Source organism: Pteropus medius, unplaced genomic scaffold (assembly GCF_902729225.1).
Source record: "Pteropus medius unplaced genomic scaffold, Ma_sr-lr_union100, whole genome shotgun sequence".
NCBI classification, from domain to species: Eukaryota; Metazoa; Chordata; class Mammalia; order Chiroptera; family Pteropodidae; genus Pteropus; species Pteropus medius.
Genome location: NW_024340849.1, coordinates 17,236,732 through 17,259,898, shown reverse-complemented (window position 1 = coordinate 17,259,898; position 23,167 = coordinate 17,236,732). Strand labels below are relative to the sequence as shown.

The 23,167-nt window shown below is 41.7% G+C and overlaps 1 protein-coding gene across 1 annotated transcript in view; it reads right to left on the bottom strand.

Annotated features, from left to right (window-relative positions):
* Nucleotides 1-1,636: 1,636 nt before the first annotated feature.
* The window catches only part of LOC120589192 (uridine diphosphate glucose pyrophosphatase NUDT14-like), a 155,409-nt gene continuing 133,878 nt past the window's right edge, over nucleotides 1,637-23,167 (bottom strand). Inside the window, 2 exon segments of the mRNA XM_039846617.1 lie at nucleotides 1,637-2,025; nucleotides 2,028-2,202. Of these exon segments, the coding sequence (XP_039702551.1) occupies nucleotides 1,637-2,025; nucleotides 2,028-2,202 (564 nt within the window).

Below are 23,167 nucleotides of genomic sequence, written 5' to 3'. Positions count from 1 at the left end.
CTTTGGCCAATGCCATCCGGCCCAGATGCCCTCACAGTACAGCAGGTGGAAGACAGTGTTGGGGAGAGAGTTGCATGGCATTAGGCTCTAGCCTAGACCTGGCCGCCCCCGGTCCAGGACCAAGCCGAGGCACGAGAACCTTCTGCATTAGGTTTTTATTAATGCTGTGCTGTTGCCGTGGATGAGAACTTGAAGGAGAATGATGAAGAGGCTTAAAGAGGACAGAGATGCAATCTTAAACTCTGCTAGTCATGAAGAACGTTGGAAGTAGTCCAAGCCAGTTTGGTATAGATAAGGTCGCTGCTGCTGCTGCTAACATAATTTCAGTGAAATTCAGATCTCTAGAAAACAGATAGAAGCAAAAGTGAATCCAAATACAGTATTGATCTTATTTCCCAGTCACCTCTTCTGGTGAAAAATCAGCCTCCTCTCAAATCACAGCTCCCTCTTGCTGAGGAGAACTTTATTTCTTTTCTTTTACATTAAAATACAGTAGACATTACAATGTTATATTAGTATCAGGTATACAACACATTATTCGACCATGAAGACACACGCTGTGGTCTCATCCATGCGTGAAAGGGACGGGCCTTTCCTGTGATTGAGATGGAGGTGCCGAGGACAGAGCAAGGACGTCTCGCAGAGCCCCCAGGGTGTCTGTGTCGGGGAGCCTCTGTGAGCACAGCTGGGCTCCCCTGAGCAGTCAAGGTCCCAGCATTGCCACAGTAAGCATAGCCACTCAGGGCATGGCAAAGAGGCTGGGGGCCTCGTTGGCTGCCTACCTAAGCGGTGTCAGACCCTTCTCCCTTGTCCTCAGTCTTGTTTTGAGCAGATAACAATTCCCTCAGGAAACATTGGCCCTCTCAGGGTTCCAGAGGGCACACCAGAATTGAGCTAAACTAATCGTGGTTCTCGTGTTTTCTTTCCTTGCGATCGAGTTAGTTGTAGGCATGTGACATCATTCTGGCCACGAAGACCTAAGGAGAAATTCGCTGGAGTTTCCTTGGGAAAGACTTCCCTTTCTAGTTTTAGTTGTTTAAAGAAGAAGGTTATTGATGTGTGAAAAGAGGTTTTCTCTCTTCTTTCAGAATCAGTTGATCGAGGAGGTGATACCTAGATGTGAAATAGCCATTTTGCAACTGTATTAGTTACCTGTCGCTGCTGTTTGTGCTTCACAAACTTGGGGGCTTAAAACAACTGATTTACTCTCTCACAATTCTGGTGACTGGAAGGCCAAGATTAGTATCACTGGATGAAAATCAAGACCCTGGAGGGCCCCGAGGAGAACCCTTGCCTCTTCCAGTTTCTGGTGGCTGTAGGCATTCCTGAGCTTACCTCTGCATAACTCCAGTCATCAAGGCCAGCACCTTAAAACTTTCCTCTGCTCCATCTTCATGTCTCCTCCTCTGTGTGTTATAAAATCTTCCCTTTCCTTCCTCTTATAAGGATACATGCAATTTCATTTAGGGCCCACCTGGAACCTGACAGTCCACTCGTAATCTCCCCACGTCAAGATACTTAACTTAGTCATATAAGACCCTTTTGTACTATATAAGGTAATAGTCACAGGTTCCAAGGATTAAGGTGTAAATATCTTTTGGGGGGAAGTGTTTCAATTTGCCACTGAGCTTCTGAGTTAAGCAACCTTGGGTGTATTTATCTGTGGACTCGGGGTCATGTGGCTAAGAAGCAACGAGATGCTAAAGATGATGCTGAGGGTGTTGGGAACACTCGGGTCATCCTCCGAGGGCATGACCTTGCTGAGCTTGCCCTCCTCTGCCAGGTCCCCATCCAGGCGGCCATGCTGGGTGTTTGTTCCCTCTGCATGGAACATGCTCTGGCCAAAGTAGGTAAGTCCCACGCCAGACTTGCAGGTGACAGCTGGAAGGGCCAGGTGGTAGCCACACTCTTCTCGAACCTCCTTACTGGCCACTTCCTCCAGTAAGAGCCCAAGCTGGTCTATGAGGATCATGCAAAGCTTGACTGTTACCCTCACCCAGCTGGGCGGTGCTGCCTGCAGCTCCCAGCTCTGTCCTGGTTCTTGGCTTCCAGGCACTCTGGGAAGTGGCATCTCACCTCGCCTGCATACGCAGTTGGCCAGAATGGCTCCACCAACATCAAGAACCTCTGACAAGCATTGAACGTGAGAATGCTCACACTGCCACGTGTCTTCATGAAGTCCCACAATGTCTGGGTGCAGTTCTGGCAGTTCGGCCAGTAGAGCCTCAGGTAAAGTGAGGCTACAGTAGGCCAGGATCCCCTCCATGAGCATCCTGGTGGCAGCACAGCAGCTGGGGCCTGGGCCCCACACGGGCAAGGTCTGCACAGGACTCGAACCCATGTAGCCTTCTTTTTATGTGAGATAATGTAGTCTTATTTTTTAAAATCATATTTTATCAGTTATCTTATAACTTGGACTTAAATATACTTGGCTGGAAAAAAATTTGCAACAACTTCTTGGAGATGTCTTAAAATATTTGAGGTAGAGCAAGGAAAGGGGGTTACATTTTGAGGGGAGTTGATTTTTAGCATGTAAATTGATAAGGGCTAAGCAGAGTTTCTCAGCCTTGGTACTGCTGATATTTTGTGGGGGGGCTGTTGCATGCATTGTAGGATGTTTAGCAGCATCCTTGGCCTCCATCCACTAGATTCTAGTCCAGTTGTGACAACCACGAATTCTCTAGACATTTCCAAATATCCCCTGGGCAGCAAATTTTTTCCCATTTGGGAACCATCTAATGCTATAATATTGGGGATATTTAATGGAAATGTGAATTTATTTTGTAATTACAGATGCCTGAGATCACATCATTGAGACTGTATTGTCTGGAGAACACAACTTCTGATCTTTCAGTCTTCTGTTGGTTTAGAGGAGAATGTGCCTAGAATATGAATACCACAATACAGACACTTACGAGTATAAATTAGTTGATCATGTTTAGGGTATATACAACTAAAAGTAACTGCATTTGGTTATAAAGAATATATTCATCCAGATGTTTTCTTATTTGACCGTTGTTGTCTGTGCCTCATGCGTACCTGGAAGATAGAGATAGTATACAAGGACTATTATGTTTTTGTGACAGTTGTTTTTTTAGACTTTACTCCATAGCCTTTCAACTCCTCTGGCCAGGAGGAGAAAGATTCTTCTGACGGTGAAATAATCTCCATGTCAAATTTTTACACCCCTGTATTTCTTTTGCTTATGCTAACACGCGTGTGAGCTTGATTATCCATCAGTCCACCAAACTCCGTATGTACATGTCTGTTCCGTATTCGTATCTCTGCAACTCGCTCGTGTTTCTTTTGCACTGTCCTCCAGGGGAACTGCCTTCCATGTCTCCTTCAGAAGCCGGCTACATCCATGTTCACCAAAGGACGCTCCCCGATAACTCCAGTCAATACTACACTCGCAGTATTTGCTTGGCATTTGTACTACTTCTTGACATTTGCTTGGAGATTTGAGATCGATCCATACCTCGTATTTTTCTTTAATTATTTCATATGTCCAAGCTTTGTTTAATCAGTCGATGCATCTGCTCCTTGAGGGGAGGACTCCTTATCTTTACTATAATAATCGGTATCCCTCACTCCCAAGCAATTCTGATTTAGAAGATTATTGGGCACAGGGCAGGTACTCCATTGGCGAAGTACTCGTTGAGCTTATCTGAATGAAGAATGTCTTAGCAAAGCAGCAGCTGGATTTTCATTTCACCTGGAAAAAGCTGCTTCCCAAGGGGACGGCCAGCACGGCTATTGGCCAGGAGTCCTGTTTAAGCTGGGAAGGAGTGGTTTTCTGCCAACCTGGGACATGCTCGGTTTGTTCTGTAGAGGAAGTTTGACACAAATATATGACATATACAAAGAAATCTGATACCTGTAAAAGGCTTCATTTTGCTGAGCCCTCTGTGCTGCCAAAGCCGTTGATTAAAGTCATGTGTGACACTGACTATTCCAGAGGCAGCAGTTAATAAGAGTAGCTTAGGATTTCAAAGTGTGGTGTGCTTCAGCTCAGAAACTCAAAAGGAGAGTTTCCTTCAAAAGAAGACACCAAAGAAACAGGGTTTTTAATCTCATTTGGGGACTTTATTACATTGAGCAAGGGCACCCTTCCATAAACAAAAGTAAGGTTGTCCCTACACTCAGGGACATTGCTTCTCTGTGAGCTCTCAGCAATATTAAATGGAATTTCCACATTTCATAAACCCTAAGACACATTTAAGAAATGTTTTTACATCTTTGAATTCAGGGTAAATCTTGCAATCATAGCCAGTAGTTCTGGGCTATCATGATTATTTTGGGGAGTGGACAGGAAAACTTGCAGAATGAATGAATGGGAGTTAGAAGAAAATCCTAGCATTAATAGTGCATCAGTTTTTGTTTTCGTTTTGCTTGTTTTTTTTTTTAAGTTGGTCATTACTGTTGAGCTAAGGCATGGCACAGCGTGGAAAAGGGCGTGTGTTATGGAGGAGTCAAAGTGATAATTGTAAGATGTGGAATATGAAGTAGTGATGGGATTAGCTTATTTTTCCTCATGATGTATGTACAGAATAATATATGGAAATTGGCTAAGTCTAAGTGAGTTTAAAAGGGCTCGTTCTGTAAGTTCAAAATTCTGCTTTTAGATGGTCATAAAGCATTGGGCCATATTTTTTGTTGGCAGAATTATTTCTTAGTGATATATCCTCATAATGGTACATCTAGCATGCTATGTTTTCTTAGATTCAGTGAAATCAGCATCAAGGGAGTTTTAGTGACATGAAAAAAATGAGTCAAATAAAAATTATTCTTACACAATAAAAAAGACAGTATCTTAAGATTCAGGGAAGGAATCCGAGTTCTAGTATCCTTAGTTACTATTTAGCAAATAATGTTCACCCTTTGAATGACTTTCTTTTTTCTTTTGTCCTTGCTTAAGATTTTCCTATTTTAATTACTATTTTTGATCATCATGATTCCATTGCTATTGCTAATAAGAAGGCACCAGTAATGTTGGTGGCCCCTCTATGTTAAAAATGTTTAATCTTAATACTGAAGACTCGGCTCCTCTGCTTGCTGTGTTTCTGTAACAGAGTATTTTTCAACCATGCCATGAATCAGTTCAGGTAGAAGAAAATAGTCATTCCCTTAGTTACAGAGCCTGGGGTGTCCAGACCACATAGAGCCTCTATTTTCACTCCAGTGTTATACAAACCTTATCCTTTTCTAGACACGTCCTGACACAGGAAAGTTTGAGGAGCCCTGTTCTAACAGACAGGTTGCTGGTGGCAGCTCTGAAAGAATATGGGACAGACAAAATTAAAGACGCCATCGTCTCCAAGGTCTTGCTGCTGTTTGCACAGGTTTTATCCAAAAATTTCCCAGCAAGAGTCACACCATTACTGCACTGGTTCAGGAATTATGTGTAACTGCTAATAGAAACTTTTACAATCCACATTTGCAATCCCGAAGAAGTCTGATCAAAACCTTTACTCCTCTTCCCAAAAGATTGGAAGGAGGAACTTGGTACTAAAGTAAAGAGTTAAAGCACTAAAGTCAGCATTCATTCTACAAAGAGGTCTTTAAAATGTAGTGTCTGGACCGGCAGAGTCAGCAACACTGGCAACTTGGTGGAAAGGCACAATCTTGGGCTCCAGTCCAAATCTCTGAATCCGACACCCTGGGGTGGGGCCCGTTCCTCTCTCCTTGAAGAAACCCTCCAGATGATTCTGATGCTTGCTTAGGTTTGAGAACCACTGATCTGTAGAATTTCCAGAACACAAAAGATAGAAAAAATAGAGCTCTTGGTCTCTTGCCCAAAAGACAGTGGAATACGAACCTCAGTATAGTGGTCATTTTTCTCTTGTCTTTTTGTGTGACTTAAGGCAAAATTATTTAGCTTTCTTTGCTGGTCCTGTTTCTTCCAGTGTAAAATGAAGGCAAGGGGTTAGATCTTCTCTTTGTTCTTTGTGTGTGTGTGTTTTTTTTCATGGCCCTCTGTGTTTTTAAATTGCACCAGGTACTGTGTAGTATCCTTGACAGGACTATGGGGTTTGGGGTATGAGTGGGAGTTGCCATGTTTTCAGGATTCTTTTGTGATGTCGAAGAAGGGAGGAACCATCTTTCCACACAGGTGCGGTAGGAATTAGGCCAGCCAGGGTTTTTCCTGCTTGATGAGTAGATTATTGAGAAAAGGATGAGGGCTCAAGCCCTCCTTTCCAGCCTCCGGGTGCCAAGCCCGGCCCTCATAGTAACCCTGATGTGCTGTGATGTCAGGCACGTCTTACTAACTGCCTGTATCTCAGTTCTTCTGCCCGTGATGCAAGAAATCAATGAAGGAAGCACTTTTGTGTATATAGTACAATGATCAGAGAGCAAACATCCAATAAAAGCTCCATTTTCTTTCCTTTTCAACAGAAATATTCTATTCTTTGGAGTTTGCTAGTGTCAAAGACTGCTTTTTAGACATTGAATCTTGATCTCCGCATTATTGTGTAGGTTCCTACGGTCATCTCTAGACTGAAACATTTGTTGACAGCCAGTTAGTGTTCTTGCCAGCTCATATGATTGTCCTAGGCCAATAAAGCCTGACTACCTGCCACTAATCCAATATTTATTGAGAGCTCTAGGCACTTTTGATGACTTGTTGCTTATAAGCACCAGCAGTTTCAGGATATCCCATAATCCTAGATTTCCTCTCTGAAGCTGCTGGCCAAATTACATAGCATACCCTTGTTTAAGTGGAGGCAACATGAATGTATGGACATCAATAAGTGAGAGATTTAAAGCAGTTTCTATTAGCACTTACATATTTTATTTATTCATGTTATTATTTTCCAGAGGATCTTACAATTCTTAACATCAACAACATAGAGACAATTTCAGTAGTGAGAATTGACTGCATTTAAGATGAGGAAACTAAGGCTCAATCTGAGTAACTTACCAAAGGTCACTCAGTCTGTGACAAAACCGGAATATGAGCCCAACTGTTTTTCTTTCCAGAGTCAGTGCTCTTTTTACAGAAGCAAAGATCTCCTAAAAACGAATGTTTGCTTAGTAAATCGTTTTAGCGTTTGCATAAGGGTTTCTCTGATTCAGGAAGGTGCTGAGAGAGTGTTAAAATTCAAGTTTAATCAATCCACCAATTAGTATCTGTTGAATGCCCGCTGGGTATAAAGATCACACTTGGTATGGTAGGAAATAACAACAACAAAAAAAGATAAAACTGATCACAGTGTAGTGAAGGAAGAGAAATATATGCACATGAAATGATGGCTTGTTCAATGAGGCATCAATGAGTGTTTCAAATGAGGTAAAAAGGGACATGAGCCCTGGGCAGCTCTCTTGCAACCAGGCTGGTCAGGATAGACGTTTTCCGACATGGCATATCTATCAAGTTTTACTATGTTTCTGACATTCAATTTTCACAATAGCCCTGTCCCCATTTTACAGTTGGGTAAACCAAATCCCGGAGAGGTGAAATTAAACTCCCCAATATGCACATTTGACAAGAAATAGGGATGGGAACCAAACCTGGGTTTTCTGAATCTCCATCTCATGCTCCTTCAATGACATTATTTATTAGAACTAATTCTAGAAAAGGCTTAGCATTTATGCTTCCCCCCAAGTAGGCCTGTAATCATTTAAATGCCAAGAAACAGGGATTTAAAGACTACAAGATTGTATTAATGAGAATTTTAAGAAATTGTGTAGAGAAAGTAGCGTCGCTTTAAAGAAAAGCCTTTTTTCCTCTTTCTTTTAAAAGCGGCCATGCTGATGTTTGTTCAGTTATGTGCCAAGGATTCAAATATTAAGAAGAGCAGTTGAGAATTTGTGTAGCTTTAGAGAGACACCCATCCCCCACACCCCAAATACTTCTGGTGGGAGGGGTGTGTAGCCTTGGTGTGATAGAGACTTCTGAAAGCTGTGGGCAGGTTAGGGTGAGTGGGAGGCCTCCCAGGGGTTATGGTACCATGAAGCTCAAAGCACTACCTTTAAAGTGACGAGAAGTCATCAGCAAGGCCATGCAGAGGAACAATTTTCAAATGTTTCAGTAAGTTCAGGTAGCTGCTATGTAGTCTATCCCTGGAGTGGTACCAGGAGCCCGGGAAGTGGCGTCCATCTAGTTACTTAACTGCAGCTGTAACTTTCATGGGCATCAGGGCTTTGATGGAAGGCAGAAGAACCAGACAGTGAGTGAGTGAGGCTTTTCCACTGTGTGAAAAGCAAATGTCAACACAGCCTGGAGAGATATGAAGCTGACTCAAAGGGAAAAATAGGCACAAACCGTTTGCTTAAGGAGAAGGTATCTGAGGGAAAATTTGAGGTACCTGTTTTTATTTTGTTTTGTTTGTAAAGAATTTTTTAAAAAATCAAAGTCTTCTTTTGAAGCAGGAACTTACTATTTTGGATAAAAATGTCTAATATATTAGCAAAGAGTAACTTAAAAATAGGGGGATGCTTTCTGCTCATGGTAGTTCCTGGTAATGGAGCAAAATATAACCTCCATTAGTAGCCACAGGAATGGTCCAATTTAAAAGGTCAAAATATATTAAAATATCCTTTCGAGTCCAGACAGATTAGAAAATTGAAGTCTGTAATACCTACCACAAAGATCTCTGTGTAATAAACCCTCAAATATTTATCGATAAAGCAAACTTAGTTTTTCCATTTTTGAAAATTTTTCTCAGAATCCTAATTTCCCTCTGGATTCTCATATCTATGTTTAGTCTATTGTTACTTTTTTCCTAATTCATAGACAACTATTAATACATACTGATATTCAATTAATAGAAATACTCAGAGTGCCCCATATCTGCAACATTATGATTAAATGGATATAATATAATATGCACCATTAACAAATAAGAATACTCCAAAGTGAGCTTAGCTAAGAACCAGTTTTCCTTAATGAATCACCGATAATACAAAGTTCCGTCGTTCATTCTCGTAAAGTTTGTGTGGATCAGTACTTCCTGCTTTTTTATTCTACTCTGGTTTATTAGCTTAGGTATCATGAAAGTCTCCCCACCTAGACCCTCAAGCTATTTTGGCATATATATAATAGGAACTTAGATTTCCTCCATTTCAATCATCTTAAGGGTGGTGATATTAAAGCTCGAAGAAGGTAAACAACTAAGAAATAATTCTAGTGTTTAAATTTTGAATCCAGAAGGATCCCTAGTAATGATCAAAACCAGCCAAGCCTCTTTACAGATGGAATCTGAGACCAGAGAAGGTCAGTGTCTTGTTCACGCTCACCCAGCACATGGCAGACTTGTGATGACCACCCAGAGTTCCTCAGAGTCATCAGATCGGTGCTTTGCCCATCAGGCAACATTTAGCTTGTGTTGCACATGCCTTAGTAGCAGCAGGTTTTCCCAGAAGGGAAATTTTTAGCTTTAAAATTTAACTTACTAATATTCTTCCATGGGCCATGTTTGTGGTGTTATATCTAGGAAGTGTCTGACTCATCCAAGGGCACAAATATTTTGTTTTATTTTAGAAGTTTTATGGTTTTAGGTTTTACTTTTAGGTCTGTGATCCTTTTTGAGTTAACATTGTACAAGGCATAGTGCATGTATTGAGTTTAATTTTTTTGCATACAAATTTCAATTATTCCAGCAACATTTGTTGAAGAGACTATTCATTTCCATTGATTCATCTTGAACCTTTGTCAAAACTCAATCCTCCCGGGCCGCCCCCCTGTCCCCCCCGCCCCACACAGTTCTATTTCTAGACTCTCCATCCTGTTCCTTTGATCTAGGTGTTTATGCTTTCATTAATACCACATTGTCTTGATTGTGGTAGTTTTAAATACATCTTCAAAATCAGGCAGTGGATGTTTTTCAGCTTTCTTCTTTTTTGAAATATTTTGGCTATTCTAGTTCCTTCACCTTTCCTTATAAACTGGAATTTTGATCGAAATTGTTTTTTTGTTTGTTTGTTTTCCCGTAACGTAGCTTTTTAAAAAAAATTTAATTAGTTTCAAGTATACCGTACATTGGTTAGACATCTATATAGTTAGTAAAATGATCCCCTCAATGGCTCCTTCCCTCCCCTGACCCTCCACCTAGCCAACGTATTAATGCTAACTGCATTCCCTATGCCGTGCTCCCCATCCCCAAGACCATCCATCAGCTACTAATTTGTACTTCTTTAACCCTTCATCCCATTCTCCCAGCCCCACAAATCCTTCTCCCTTCTGTCCGTCACCAAATTGTCCACTATATTTGTGAGTCTGTTTTTGATTAGTTTATTCTTTTTATTCCTTAAATTCCACATATAAGTGAAGTCATAGAATGTTTATCTTTCTCTGTTTGATTTAAATACCTTCTAGGTTCATCAAAGCAATATTTTTCCATTCTCTTCCTTTTCATACGTAGGGGCCTTGTTTTCTTATCTTTTCAGCCACTCTATCTTTTGGTTGGAGCGCTTAATTCTTTTCCATTTAAGGTACTTGTTGATAGGAATGTAGTTGTTACCATTCTTTATTTCTGTTTTTGATACATGTTTTTTCTTCTTAAAGAAGTCCCTCCAACATTTCCTATAATTTTGGCTTGGTGGTGATAAATTCCTTTAGATTATTTTTGTCCAGGAAGCTCTTTATCTGTCCATCAACTCTAAATGATAGCTCTGCTGGATAAATTATTCTTGGTTGTATATCTTGGGTCTTCATCCTTTCGGATATTTTTTGCCAAGCCCTTCTGTCGTGCATAGTTTCTTTTGAGAAATCAGCTGCCAGTCATATGTGTCTTCCCTTATATGTAATTTTTTTTCTCTTGCTGCTTTTAATGTTCTTTCTTTGTATTTAACCTTTGGCATTTTAATTATGATGTGTCTTGGTGTGGGCCTCTTTGGATCCCTGATTTTTGGAATTCTCTGAGCTGCCTGGGTTTTTATGTTCATTTCCTTCACCAGGTTAGGGAAGTTTTCTATCATTGTTTCTTCAAACAGCTGTTCAACATCTTGATTTTATTCTCTTATGCCAATCAGATGAGTTTTTGGAGCCTTAATAGTGTCCCATATCATCCTTAAATTATTTTTATAGTCTTGGCATCTTTTTTCTTGCCATTCTGATTGAGTGTCCTGATTGGCTGTCCTGTCCTCTACACAGGGCATCCGATTCTCTTCTTTATTCACTTTGTTGATTCCTTTGTTTATTCCATTTAATATACTTCTCATTCAGATAATTTCAAACTGGTTCCCTTTTATAACTTCTACTTTCATTTTTATGTTTTTTATCTCTTTGTTGAAGTTTTTGCTGAATTTATCGACACTTCCCAAAAGTTCATTGAGCATCTTTATAACCAGTGTTTTCAATTCTGCGCCTGTTAGATTACTTGACTCCATTATTTCTGGATCTCCGTTTTGTTCTGTCATATGGTTTCTTCTTCTTTGTCTTCCCATTTTGGCTGCCTTTCCATGTCTATTTCTATGTATGAAGCAAAGCTCCTAAGTCTCCTGGTCATATTAGTGTGGATTTGTGAAGTAGGTGTCTAGTGGCACAGTCCTGAGAGGGGTTCAGCTGCAGGCCAAATTTAGTCCAAGCCTCTACCCCTCCGGGGCCACCTGTTAAGATTCAGCAAGCAATCCACAGATGCCATGCTTATAGATGCCTCAAAAGGCCACACCAGAAAGCAAGGTCAGCTGCCTCCACCAGTGTGAGTCCCAGCAGGGAGCACCTGACTCACTGAAGATACACCTGGATGTGGCTTGAGTGGGGCCGCGAGTTAGGGGAGGCAGGGTTTCAGGGAATCCTCTGGGTAGAGTGACTTCTGTTATCCAGTTTGATGACGTCACAGCTATGCATGCTGTGTCCGGCGCACTGGTAGAGGGGAGGGCCCCACAGGGAACAATGGACACCGCCGGCACTTCTGTACTGAGCAAGTCTCAACTTGGCTCTCATTCCGACAATGTCTCCCTGTAAGTCTCTGGTGCCCCCTGCATGCAGCCGAGTGGACACTGGTGCTCAGAGCGAACAGGTCCGTCACTGCAAAAATCCGCTCATGGACTCAGCCCCTTTAAGAGGCATCTGCCGCTGCCACAGCCTCCATCTTACTCAGCTGCTCGGGACCTGGCAGCCCCGTGTCCTCGCCCTGTCCTACCTTTTGCTGTTGCAGGGTGCTTTCTTGGATTTCTCCATAGTTGTATGGCTTGTTCATCTAGATCCCAGGTGATTTTTCCTTGCTGTTTGCTCCCTGTTTCCGTCACAACTTTGATTTGGTCGCTAGAGGGATGAACAGAGCCTCCATCACCTACAACATTTTTTTCTTTCTCTCTGATTGGAATCGTTTTTAATAGTATAGATCAATTTGGAAAAAGTTGACGTTATTAACAATACTAAGTATTCCAATTGATGATCATGGTATATCTATTCATTTTTTAGATTTTATTTGACTTCTCTCATCAGTGTTTTAGAGTTTTTAGAATCCAAATCTTGCACATATTTTGTTAGATTTATTACTAAGCATTTCACGTTGTTGGATAATTTTGTAAATGGTACTTTTTTATTCTAGTTTTACTTATTTATTGCCAATAGATAGAAATATGATTGAAGTTTATGTATTGATATTCTGCAACTTTGCTAAATTCACTTTGAATTCGAGTAGGTTTTTGTTTTTTGAGATTCCTTGTCACCTATTAATAGAGATGGTTTTATTTCATTTTTTCTGTGTGTCTTTTCTTTTTCTTTTATTTTACTGACTAGGACCTCCAGTATGATATTGAATAGGAGTGAAGATTACTTTTTAAAAGTGGATTAAGTTCCCTTAAGTCTGTAGTCTGCTGAGGTTTTTAAAAATCATGAATGGATATTACATTTTGTCAAAACATTTTCTCCATTTACTAAAATGATCACATGATTTTCTTCTTTAGTCTGATAATATGATAAATTACATTTACTTCATTTATTTTAAGTTTGAAACCAGTTGTATATCCCCAGGATGACCCCACTTGGTCATGATGTATTATCCCTTTATAAGTCCTGGCTTTGAGTTCATAGTACTTATTGAGATCAACTCCTCTTTAATTTTCATTTTTCATTCTTCAATCTATGTGCGGTTTTCCTGCCTTGCTTTTGGTCCCTAACCTGGGTTTATTGTCTCATATCTTTGTCAAGCAACTTCTGGGATGTCTGCTTAGTCCTCCAAATCCTTTATTCATTAAAAGTTTTGTCCTTATCTCTGTCGAGGGTTAAGATACTGACAGCCATGTTTGTATTATATGACCCTAGCTATAGCTGATTAGACCAGTAGTGGGCATCTGACCGAAGCTGGACCAATCATATACTTTCCCAGGAATTTGGACTTAAAGTTTAAAGACACCAACTTAGTTTGTGCTGATTGCTAGAAATGAGAACATGACGATTCAGGAGCAGACTACCATCTGGGACAACTAAGTTCAGCCATTGTAAGAATAAGAAAAAATAGTCTGGTTTGGAGAGAGACAGAGATAGAGAGGACACTATTGAAGTTCATAGTTCTTTTCTTTGGGTTTCCTGATTTATACTGCTCTTCCCCATATATTTTCTTTCCCGCTTAAAATACTTTTCAACCAATTTTTGTTCTTAGAACCAAAACTGACTTGGGCAAATTATGCTTCAATGTCCTTGCACATTCTATTCCAGTGGCTTGGAATGCCATACTCCTAACTGGTTTGCTACTACTGAATCTTCTAGACATCTATGTATCTTCTGTTTGGGTTAAACTTATTCTGACTCCTTTCTCAGGTAGAGTCAATATTTCATTACGATACCTATTGTTTACCCCTTCCATCATATCATATATACTATACATTTTTATAGTACTTGAGCTAGATTCTGAGTGTCAGGATTTTGTACAATATACAATCTTTAGTATATTGTACCCCCTGGGACTATGTTCAATCCATGCTTATATACTGGTAAATGTTTGGCATGAATAAAGTAATCTAATGAATTAATCCAAATACTTTTCTTTTATAACCACCTCAAGGGCCTTGTATCACTTATCTTCAGAAGGAAGGGCTAGAGAGGTAACACTTTCAATATTTGTCTCTGTCCTCTGAGGGTGTGGTTGTACATTAGAATCCCCTGGGAAAGCTTTTAGAAAATTCCGATATGTAGACTTTTCCCTATGCCGATTAAATCAGAATCTCTGGTGAAAGGACCCAAAATTAGATTTTCTTTTTTTAAAAAGTAATCACCTGGTACGGAGATGCCTAAACAATATGAACAATACTGATAGCTGGGTCACATTCCCATAAATGCTAAAGTAATTGGTCTGGGGTGTGGTGGAGTGGCAGGGTTTTTAAAAGCTCCCTATTCTAATATGCAGCCAACTTTGAGACCCACAGCCCTAGAGGTGGCTTCATTCTCTGGTTCACAGAACAATTCTTTAGGAACTTAAAATCCATGAGAATAATAGAAAGTTATACCTTCAAGGTTGCATGGGAAGCAGGTGGGAAAATCTGCAATTCAGATAATATGACCTCATTTTGTAGGCCTTGGATCTTGGTACTAACTACATTCGTCTGATGCAAATATATCTGTTATACAGCTGCCCCAAGATTATTCTGCTAAGAAACTGTATCATAACCCTGTTTATAGTTCTTACGGATCCGTAGGTGGGTAAATGTGAAGTGGGCCACAGATGCTACAGTGTGGCACCTAGGAAGTTGCTGACAGAGCAGCCTACATTCTTCTTCATTGCTGTCCTTGGTGCTGACTTTGGTAAGGAAAGCAGAGCCCCTACGTCTTCTGGCTCCCTCTGTTTTGATGGTAGGAATTAATGGCGTTTCTTTGCTTGCAGCAATTAATGACATTTATACTGGTGGGGAAAGTGAATGCTGTTGAATTGTGATGAAACACAAAGCAAGGATAAGAAACATTTAGGTTAGTAATGAAGAACATATCTTCTGATGAGTTTGACTCCCCGCCTTTTAGCTAGTTTTACGCACGGCTCCTTCCCAAGACTGCTCAGCAGATTACAGCTGACAGAAAGGAACCAAAAATTATGACCACTTTACCGAGACATGGCAAAGCTGTAAACTAGGCAGAATGCAACAGTGAAACAAACCAGTGATGGGATTTCTTTGTTCTCAGCATTCAGTCTGGACCTCCTCTGTAAGTGAATCTTGAGCATCTTAGAATCAGTTCTTTTGTACTTAAACCTACTCTTGTGATTCAGCTACTAGGGTTTGACTATTTAGTCTCTCCCTAATCATTGGCTTTTCTCAGCTCCACCCTTATCTGTCTCAGGCACTTGATTTTGCAACACCAAAGCTTTCATCCTTGTTGCTATTGGGCAAACACTTGCAAAAAAATATATAACATAATCTCTTGCTTATTATTAATCTACTCTACTTCTAACAGCCCACCCAAATGAGAATCTCTTTGACATGGAGTCCTATCAGTCAAATCTCAGTGGCTTAACCAAACAAATGTTCCCTTCACGCTCGTGGTCCTTATTGGTTGTTGGTTGGCTGGGGGCTCCGCTCTGCTTTACTTGCTCCTGGACCCAGGACACTGGAGCAGCCAGTGTCCATAATATTGTCAGTAGCTGTGGCAGAGGGAAAATAATGTAGAAAACGATGGGCCCCCTCTGTCTTCATTTATCACATTTCATTGCTAAAGCATGTTTTAAGATTATGCCTAATTCAAGGGCACAGAGACATGTAAGCTTGTCTCTGCCCAGTAGGAGAAATGGGGATTTGGGGGGAATGCACAAGAAATCCTGTTTTGGGTATTTTGATAATGGTTCTCCCAGAAAAACACATAAAAATAACTTTAAAAATATCCGTATCTCTGAAAGCAGCACTCTAAAATGAGAAACTAAGCAATCCCAAAGATGACGTTAGGGTTAACTAAATGAGTGTGTGTATGACCTTGGGGATAGAAACCTAAATGTTTAGGCCCCACATTAGAAGTCTGTCTACATAATTCACACTGAAATTTAGAACCAAAGGATAATACCACTGGGTGTAGTAAAAAAGACAACTTTGAAACCCTCATGTGATGGGTGAAGTAACTGGAGTCCAGAAATTGGAAGCAGTTTCCCCCCAGTATTACACAGAGAGTAAGAAGAAGCAGAGCCAGAAATAGAACCCAGTTTTGAATCTGGTCCGGTGGTCTTTGTGTTCTGTAGTGTTATTTGTTTTAATTTATTGATTCTAAGGAAAGTCTGAAAAAATAAGTTCTCCTGTTCCAACTATAACAGCTGTGGACTCAGAATATGTGAACTTTGAACAGATTTGCTTCCAACTGTTCTTTCTGACACTGCTGTTTGGCTAAAGACACAATTCATTTCTAATAGGATTTAGAATTCATTGCATATGACTTCTAAGTGTTGATTTGTGATGTAGATTTTTAACCACTGTTTTGTTTAAGGGTCGATTTGGTTTGAACGACATTCTAGTAATGTCTTATAAAAAATATAGGTTTAGAGTACATAATCCAGTGGCTTGTGGGAATTATTTTCAGGAGAAACGAATTGTCCCCAGTCAGAAGACAGGATTAGTCAGGCCTGACCTGCTAAATTGAATGAGTTCTACAGCATCAGATGTTCTCGGCATTGATCTTTTTAATGAGAAATGGGTCTATAAGATCTGCTTTAGCCCTCTGTAAAATATTTTACCAATTTAAACTTTTCATCGTTTGATACGTATCAGGATCTGGAGATGGGTTAGGCTGAGACCAAGTAAAATTAGCCTTGGGTGATGGCTTGGCCAGGTGGACCGTGTCTAATTTGTTAACTTGCTGACCTCTTTCTTCCCTAAACCAAAAGGTTCAAAAGACCAGACTCTAGGAAATACCTTTTATAGAGAGAAGAATAAGACCAAAGAAATCTAGCAGAAGCTTGTTGGGAAAATCTCATAAAGTGTGCAGTCTCTCCTGCTGGGGGGAATAAAGCATCTGGGCCCCTTCGCTTTCATGTCACATCCGCAACTCCTGTCCTTAAATGCAGCTTCGGGGCCTAACAACTGGAGTTGGCTAGTTAAGTGAGTCTGAAGTTCCGTCTTTAAAATCACCCAGCTGTTCTCTTTTCTCCAAAATAAAACTAACCCAGCTGGTAGGTGGGAGTTTCCCGCTGTGCCCCAGGAAGCTAAGGCCTGGAGACAGGTGCGGAGGGAAGAGGGAGCGGGGGTGGGGTGGCGGGGGTTATATCTCCCAGAGTCAACCTTCTCCCGGTCTACTGAAGCATTGTGGGTGGGGCTGCCCACGGAGAAGGGGCCGAGTGGTTAGGGGGAAAGGAGGCTTATTTCTTGCTGTGCTGTATAGACCAGTGTGAGAGGAGGGATAAGGTTCCATAGACTCATTCATCGAATGCTCGAGCTGGAAAAGGCCCTACAAACCGAGTCTAGTCATTTTAGAGATGATGAAGCTGAGGTGCACAGATAGATGTGCTTGGCCTATGGACACATAATCAACTGGAGTCCAGATGTTTCACTTCTACTGAGCTCTTCTTTGTCTTATTACTCCCAAGGCAGCATGGGACAGACACATATGATTTAGACCCTGGTGTCAAACCCCCGCACTATCACTGGGAGACAGTATAGTAATATAGACAATATATAATAAATAATGTTTGTAAGCAGCAAAGCCCTTATCTGAAATACCACTGAGTATGCAGAATGCACCTGAACAAGTTACTTAACCTCTCTGTTTCTTTGGTGCCTCTTCTGTAAGATGTTACACACACACACACACAAATATAGATAGCAAGAAATACAATTAAATCTAAAAACATAATATTTAGAGAAGCCATGTTCCTGGCCATGGTGATAGCGGCTAGAGAAGGACACAGATGCCCCTGTGCGGCTGCTCCCAGACCAGAGGCAGAACACAGGTTCTTCCTCCCCTCCCACCAAGCAGGGTCCTTCCCCAACCACCCATTGTTGGGGTCTTTTATCTTAGATGGAGCCCCAATATATATTCCCTTGGAATGTACCCCCATTCTGCCTTTTAACTAAGACCTTGATAAAGAAGCACATTTCTCTCCCTCTTTGAACCATCCTAGGTTCAAAGTGTGACACTCTAACAGAGCAGTGAGCCTAGACGGTAAGGGCCAGAGAAGAGGTGGCCCCTCTGCTTTGTCCTCCCCTTTTCAAGATGACAAGTGATTTAGCAGGTAACTTCATGGTCTAAGCCAAGAAATGAGGCAAGTGACAGTAACCGAGGGCCGTGTCTTGAGCGCTCTGATAATCCTTTGTGGACTCCTTCATAGATCCAATGAGCTCCCTGTCTGTACATAAACACCCTGGAAGTCCAGACTGGAGCCAGGAGACCTGAGTTCGAGTCCTCACTCTGCCACGGCCATGTGGTTTTGGGTGAGAACTTATTTTTGATTCCCACTTTTCTTGTCTTTAAAAGGTAGACAATTTTTTTTTTACTGTGTTACTTACAAGCTTGTTAAGTAGATGTAATAAAACATGTATGTGAAAGCACTAACTATAAAGAGTAACATATCTAAAGTGTCTGTTATCGTGAATGTTAGTGAGAGAGGCAAGGCCCACCCACATGTTAAAATGCAGACACTGAAATGGGAGAGTTATTTGTGACTTGGTTGTTATTTTCCCCAGGTCAATTTTTAGGTGGGGCATGCTGCCCCCGGAGCCTAAAGTGCAGGTGGAGGAAAGAGCTAGACAGGAACATTCATTAGTGTTGAGAACACCTTTCTTTGGTCTCTATTCCTCATTCTCTTCCTCTCTTCTACTCACTTATCTCAACTTCTCACTCACTTTTTCCCTCTCCTTCCCTCCCTGTGAGGCTGTCTTTTCCATAAGCGTCAGTCAGTGTCAGTGCGAAGGTGCCGAGCAGGGCTGGAAAGGAAACCTCAGGTGAGTGTACACCTGTCTCCCACACATGTATGGGGGGTGAGCTGCGTACTGCGGGGCGGGGAGCAGAATGAGCTCTGGAGTCGAATCTCCTCTCTGGGTCTTGTATAGGCTGTCTGCCTCTGATCCCAGCAGATGAATGGGGGCTACGAGCCACCTGTGCATTTGGAGGAAGAACTGGCTCGAGCATGCTTTTGCCTGGGTGCCGTGACAGTGAGTGTGTGTCTGAACTTCTCTTTTCTGTGGAGGGCTTAGCCCATAAATGGTTTTTCTGGCTGGAGCATCTTCTGACCAAAGATATCGAAAAATGCCAAAGTCTAAAATGGCCAATTTTAGGACTTTGCCAGTAGACCCTGGCCTCAGGCCATTATAAATGGTGGCAGAGGACTGCTGAAGTTGAAGTTAGAGGAACATAGTTCCCTGGCCTTTGCAGAAGGGATACAGAAACAGTCTTTCCTAGGAGGGGCGTCATGGCTAGTTGTGGTATTTGGATGAAAACAGCTACAAAGACATCTGGGGCTCTGCGGGGCTCTTGCAGAATAACTATTTTCAGGTGTATTCTCAGGTGGAGGGGAGCTTAGGGGAACATCTTCAACTTCTGCTCTGCAAGGCAAACTCTGGCTGTCGTCAGGCGGGCCTCAGTTCTGTGCGTTTCGTCTCTCCAAAACTTGAAGAACTTCCACTATGGTACAGTTTTGCCCTGGGATCTCCTGTTGAAACCAAAAGAAGCCCATAAACAAAAATCAGATAGACAACAAACAAACAGCCAGAATCTAACTTTGTATTTCAACCTAGAGTCATGAGGCTATTGTTTTATTCCTTAATGCATTTATCCTTTATCATGTATTTGAATGCTAATATGTGCAGGTACGCATAAACGGATAGCTCTCGTCCCCTGATCTCACGGGAAGCTCATACATAGCCCAGTGGACACCCAAATGAAAGTCCGCCCCTCAACATCTTGGGCGAAGTCACTTTGATTTTGGGAGGCAGAGATCCGTTGTAAAAAAAGCACACTTGAAATATTGTGTATTACACCCAAATCTTATGGCCAAAGTTTTTCACCCCCGGAATTCACTTTAATAAATAGATAAAATACTTGCAACTGGGTCATCTAGGTATAGTGTACATTGTAGGAATGAGAATCCTGAGACCTTGACAAACACCTCACTTTTCTGGGGATGGGGTTAGTACCTTCGAACCGAAGGGGTAGAGTTTGAGTGTCTGGGTGCTGTTTCCAGTGGATGAGCTGAGTGAGAGGGAGAGAAGTAGGGCGTTTGGCCCCAGCTATAGCAAAGTGGGAGGAAATGTGTGTATCTGGGTTTGCACATCAAGCAGAATGAGATGGCCCTGAGGAATCCTGTCAAATGATGCTCTGAGCTGCCTACAAACCCGATTACAAAGAGTAAACGTCTCTGCTTCTGAGCGTGGCTCCTGCAGCTTTGCTTCCTCCAGTCTTAGTACTGGTCTGGTCAGAAGTGCCAGTGAATCATTTATCACTCAGAGGGAGTTTGCTCAATTCCTCTGCCTCGTGGGTAGGCCTGGTCACATACATTTCCCTTAAGTCTATGGGCTTCAGCAGTCAGGAGGCAAATCAAGGTCGATTACAAGCTTTAGAACAGAATAATGAGCTAAGATAAAGAAGTTACTGAAGCCTTCGGAGAAGTGGTGATCAGCCATTTGCTACCATGTAAGAGATTTTTTCTTCCTCCTGTCCATATCCTAGCCCTGGGAGCAGCACCCTCATTCTCTGCATTACCCACTGGGGGATTCATGTCCCCATGGATCTGTACCATACCAAAGATGTATGAGGCCTTGATGGTGGCTAATTTCCTCCTGGATGGTGGCTAAGACCCTCAAATCCTGGACTGCTCCAATTGCCTCTGATAGCACCATGTTGGGTAGGACGCAAGGCTTCTTGCCATGTATTTCTTGGCTCAGCATTATAGACAATGAAATCAGACTCAAAGGATGATCAGAGAGAGTATCTTTACACATGAAAAGGAGTTGCAGGATATGGAAGTGAGGAGCTACATTTCTCTTTCTGCTTTGGAAAGCAGAGTGAAGCTGATTATCAGTATATGCATGGGCTTCACATGGCTGAGCTCACTGAGTAAAGAACTGTTCACACTGCCAGGCCCCGGGCACTCCCCCAGTTGGCTGAGTCCTGGGAGGTTTTTGCTGGCTACAGACATCCCATCTGGCTTGTGGAGCAATTTCAACAGCATTGCTTAGAAGTTATGCCGAATGGGAGGTGGCAAGAAAGGATTTCTGCTACTTAGATCCCTGGCTGTAGTCAAGCGCCTCACCCTTTGGCCTTTAAGGACACACAACTCTGCGGAGCTGTTGCTCTGAGAAGTAACAGCAGGAATCCAAACAACTCAGTGTGATCCTGAGTGTGGGGATGAGAAGCGGAAGATGGTTGAAAGGCCTATGAATAAACAATGTGCTATGCCATCCTGCTACGAACTCCCACAGCAGCCAGCAAGGGGGAACGAGATGTTCTCTTCGAGCAAGGTGGTCAGGTCTTGGTTAGAGTCAGCATCGTTAGGTGCCGTGTCCCATGTCTGACTTTGTTTGTCCACTCTCACAGGTGCTCATTTCAATTCAAGAAACTTATTTAGGACCAACTGTCCTAAGAGCTGTGCTGGTGTGGCAAACAGAGTCTACTCCCTGACAACAGGAGACTATACTTCTCTTCCCTGCTTCTACCTTAAAAAGGCCACATGCAGAGAGTAGCCTCTGTCCTAGAAAGATGTTCATGACAGTTGTCTCACTGGGAGATCTAAGGTTGTCTCAGCACTGATACAGGCTCTTTCTTCTCTTGCCTATATTTTCTACCCGACCAGTTTCTGTGATTTTTTTTTTTCTTTTACTGCCCAACTGGAATTCTGACCAGAGTTCCCCTTGACTCTTAGTCTTTATATCCTGATTCATGTTGGCATACCTGTTTTCATCGCTATTCTTAAAATTTTACTTAGATCATTCTTTCAAATAATAAAGGCGTCCATAGAATGGACACAGGCACTATCAAATATTAATGTTGACCATATTTACTTCTGTTATTTTTTAAAAGAGATTAAACATTACAGAGTTGAACCTCTCAGCATCCACCTAAATTTTGAACTACTGCTTGCCTTGAAAACTGACATTCAGTTTGTAGAGGAATAGCAGAGTGGCCCTTCGCATATCAGATAGGGAGGCAAGAGGCCTTATTTAGCAACCTGGAGGCTCTTGATTATGCTCTCAATTTCTTCCTTTTTTGTTGTCCTTTAATGGCCTTACTTTAAGAAGAACAAAGAGGAGGATTCTACTTTTTTAAGAAAAGCAGGACATTTTTATCATGTTTCACTTCAAATAAGGTGACTCCAGAAAGCAAACTAGTAGTTGAAAAGTCGGTGCCTAGCCTCTTGGAATAGAAAAATTAGTGGATGTTTATTGAGTACTTGGTATGTGCTAGTCACTGTTAAGAGAGTTTAATATGAAATCTCTCATTTAATCTTAAGAATGGCTTTTTAAGAGAGGGATAATAGTAACTCCATTTGACAGATGAAAAAACGAGGGACTGCAAATGTTATTTGCCCAATGCCCCACATTTAAGAAGTGGTGGGCTGAGACTCAATTCAGACAGAAACTATTCTATTAACTGGAGATTTCTGTGAGTCACTCTCTGTAGGCACATGGGTAGTTCTCTACATGATGGTGTGATTTGGTGGCTCAATGAAGGTCACCTGCCCATAACTTCTATCCCTTCTGTTAGTTTCCTGATGACCCAGATCCCACTGTGTTGCTTTCCTGGGCTTCCATAACAAATTATCACAATCTGGGTGGCTTTAAACAACATATTTATCCTCTCATAGTTCTGGAAGATAGAAGTCTGAAACTAAGATGTGGGCAGGGCCCTACTTCCTCTGAAGGCTCTTCCACATTCTGAACGGCCCATGGCGTTCTTTGACTTCTAGCAGCATAACTCAGTCTCTGCCTCTATCTTCACACGACCTTCTTCTCCACGACCTCTCTTCTTGTAAGGACACCTGGTTGTTGGATTTAGGACTAACTCTAAATCTAGGTTGATTTTATCTCAAGGTCTCTAACTAATTACATCTGCAAAGATCGCATTTCCAAATAAGGTCACAGGACACTACACTTGCCATTTAAGATTTATTCGTTTGGATTTAGAATTGCTCTGTCCAGACTCCTGTTTTAACAATCAAATTCTCCTAGAAAAGGCTTTTCGTGGATGTGTTTGGGGTTGTTTACTTTGGGACTAGGGCGATCCAGGAGTCCTAGAAAAAGGCAGAAAGTGAAGATGAAACACATGAAGGGCAGATGAGAGGGAAGGAATTGAACACAAATTCAGTTAATCTGTAGTTCG